The 2,500-nt window shown below is 35.2% G+C and overlaps 1 protein-coding gene across 5 annotated transcripts in view; it reads left to right on the top strand.

Annotated features, from left to right (window-relative positions):
• LOC125029481 (arginine-glutamic acid dipeptide repeats protein-like) overlaps positions 1-2,500 on the top strand; it is a 43,832-nt gene that overhangs the window by 10,673 nt on the left and 30,659 nt on the right. For 4 of the 5 annotated variants that reach the window (XM_047619385.1, XM_047619388.1, XM_047619387.1 and 1 more), the window contains exons 3-5: positions 896-1,013; positions 1,330-1,415; positions 1,686-1,791. In XM_047619385.1, coding sequence (XP_047475341.1) covers positions 896-1,013; positions 1,330-1,415; positions 1,686-1,791 — 310 coding nt within the window. The remainder of the gene's footprint in view (positions 1-895; positions 1,014-1,329; positions 1,416-1,685; positions 1,792-2,500) is intronic. The other variant, XM_047619386.1, reaches the window with a different exon arrangement.

Raw genomic sequence — 2,500 nt, 5'->3', positions numbered from 1 at the left:
GAAGCAAGGGTTGGTAGTGGAAGGGAGGTGGATGAGGGTGGAGGGCAGGAAGTGGAAGGGAGGACGATGAGGGTGGAGGGCAGGAAGTGGAAGGGAGGACGATAAGGGTGGAGGGTAGTAGTGCATAAGTATTTCATGGCTAATGTTAAAGTCCTTGCTCTAACGTAAGCATACATTTGCACATATGTTCATGCTTGCTTTGTATTCTCTCACTTTGTCGCTCACTCTCTCACTCTCGCTCTCACTCTTACTCTTTCTCTCACTCTCACTCTCACGCTCACTATCAGTCCTTTACACGCACTTACTCACTCAACACTCCTGTACATCTATTCACTCACACCTTTACCCTCACTCATTTACTCCTTTTACACTCACTCATTCACTCCTTTGCACTCACTCATTCCCTTCTTGCCCATTGATTTCAGTAGAGGGTTATATATCAATTTCATTATTATGAGACAGTAGGAAAAGCAGTTTCAAAAGATAGCCAAATCTTCCTGCGTATGTCTGTATGGAAAAATGTTTAAGGTATTTAAAATTATTTGCCAACTTTTTGATGGTTATAGAAGCATGTTAACATGTTTATATGGGAAAGTCTAATCAGTTGATGCAAGGAAGGCCTTAAGTCAATCACAGAGCCAAACACAAGTTAATTCACTGATATTTTTTTGAACTCTTCAATAATGGTGTTAATATATATTGGTTGTCTGTGTTTGTGGTAGAGCCTGTGTTGAAGATAATTTATTGATTTTGGTGTAAAAATATGCAGGACTTTGGAGAGTGTAAAAGCAAATTCTTAAAGTATAGGAAAACAATCCCATTATCTGCAGCAAGTATTGTTTAATGTCTTGATATTAATATTTTTTGTTTGTTTGTTTTTTGTGGACCCTTCTAGGTTATGACTGCAGTTGTTGGTAAAAAGCAGCCAGTGAGAGGACAAGCATTCCGAGCACCTAATGGAGAATATGTTTCCTACCTCTGTACAGATGATACAACTTTGTATCGTCCAGGAGGTAAGTACGTGCAATAGCTAGATTTTCTCCAGTGAAAATTCTTGTTGTTGCTTGAACATTTTTTTTTTTTTTTTTTAAGCTGTAGTCATATTGTTAATTGTTTTGGTAGATGTTTGCCAAGACTATAGTTGTAAAAATTTTGGTTATCATTCAGTTGAGAAATATAGCCTTAAGTAATAACTTTTTAATCCAGAGAAAAGTTTTTGCAGATTCGCTGCAAGAGTTTTCAGGTTATGTTGTTCCCATGATATTCTATGAATACTAGAATGTCGTGTGGTGTTGTGTAGTAGGTATAGAAATTTTTATCCTTCTGCAGAATCTGTATATATAGAGAGCCAGAGAGCTGATCAACCATTTTTCATCTGCTCAATTCAAGAGTTTCGTAGGGTGAGTGAGCCTGAAGTAACTATCCTGCTTCTTTTTTGTTTTGTCAATGTTCCATATACTTGGATATGACATGAAATATGTTTGTTGCATAGCATGTCATCATGATTCCTGCATATTTCATTGAGAAAGTGGCAAATGCTTTATGCCATACTAAGATGGAATTTGTTTGTAGAGTACATAGCATTTTGTCTTATGCAAAATTGCCACTTCTACATCGTCAGGCAAGTGGATAAATAAATCTGTTTTTTCTTTGTTAAGTAGGTCTAATTTCTCAATTTTCCGCAGAGTAAAAGAGACACTTTAATGGTTAACATTAAGTGGTTCTACAGACCCTCAGAAGTGCCAGAAACAGTATACCAACGGCTTGTGCAGGATCGCAACACAGAGAACAGTTAGTTATGAAAATTTATTGTAATGGTATTTTGAGAATAGTAATAAGTTATTTAGAATGCCAGTACATTGCCACCTTGGGTTAAGATAAATGGATTTCAGGACAGAATGTTTAATTATAACTTATAGCAAATTGGACAATTATGTGAGTCATATACATTTGATTATAGTTTGGATTTTATTCACATTGCTTTCCTATAGCAATAGTGTATTACCAGTAGTGTATTAACCCCTTATGATCCGGATGATGTGACCATCACATCATGAAAAAAAATTGGCTTGAGATGCTGGTAATGTGAACATGCCATTATGGGAAAATCTAGCTTGTGGGCCAGGGTGATGTGATCTTGCCATCGTGAGCATTTTGGCTGAAGGCTGGGGTGATGGGAAGGACCTACTACTAGTGTACAAAGCTTTTGGAAAGTGATTAGACTCATTTGGATATTTAGGAAATTGATTTTGCATTATGTATATAATGCAATACTTATGCACTACTCCCCTCAACCCTCATCGTCCTCCCTTCCACTTCATATGTATATGTATATATATTCATATGTATATGTATATGTATTCATATGTATATATATTCATATGTATATATATATTCATATGTATGTATATATATTCATATATAAATATATATTCATATGTATGTGTATATATTCATATATATTTATATATATATTCATACATATATGTATAGATTATAT

The sequence above is a fragment of the Penaeus chinensis genome, chromosome 10 (assembly GCF_019202785.1).
Source record: "Penaeus chinensis breed Huanghai No. 1 chromosome 10, ASM1920278v2, whole genome shotgun sequence".
NCBI classification, from domain to species: Eukaryota; Metazoa; Arthropoda; class Malacostraca; order Decapoda; family Penaeidae; genus Penaeus; species Penaeus chinensis.
The sequence above is the reverse complement of the archived record's forward strand: the minus strand, read 5'-3'. Positions and strand labels throughout refer to the sequence as shown.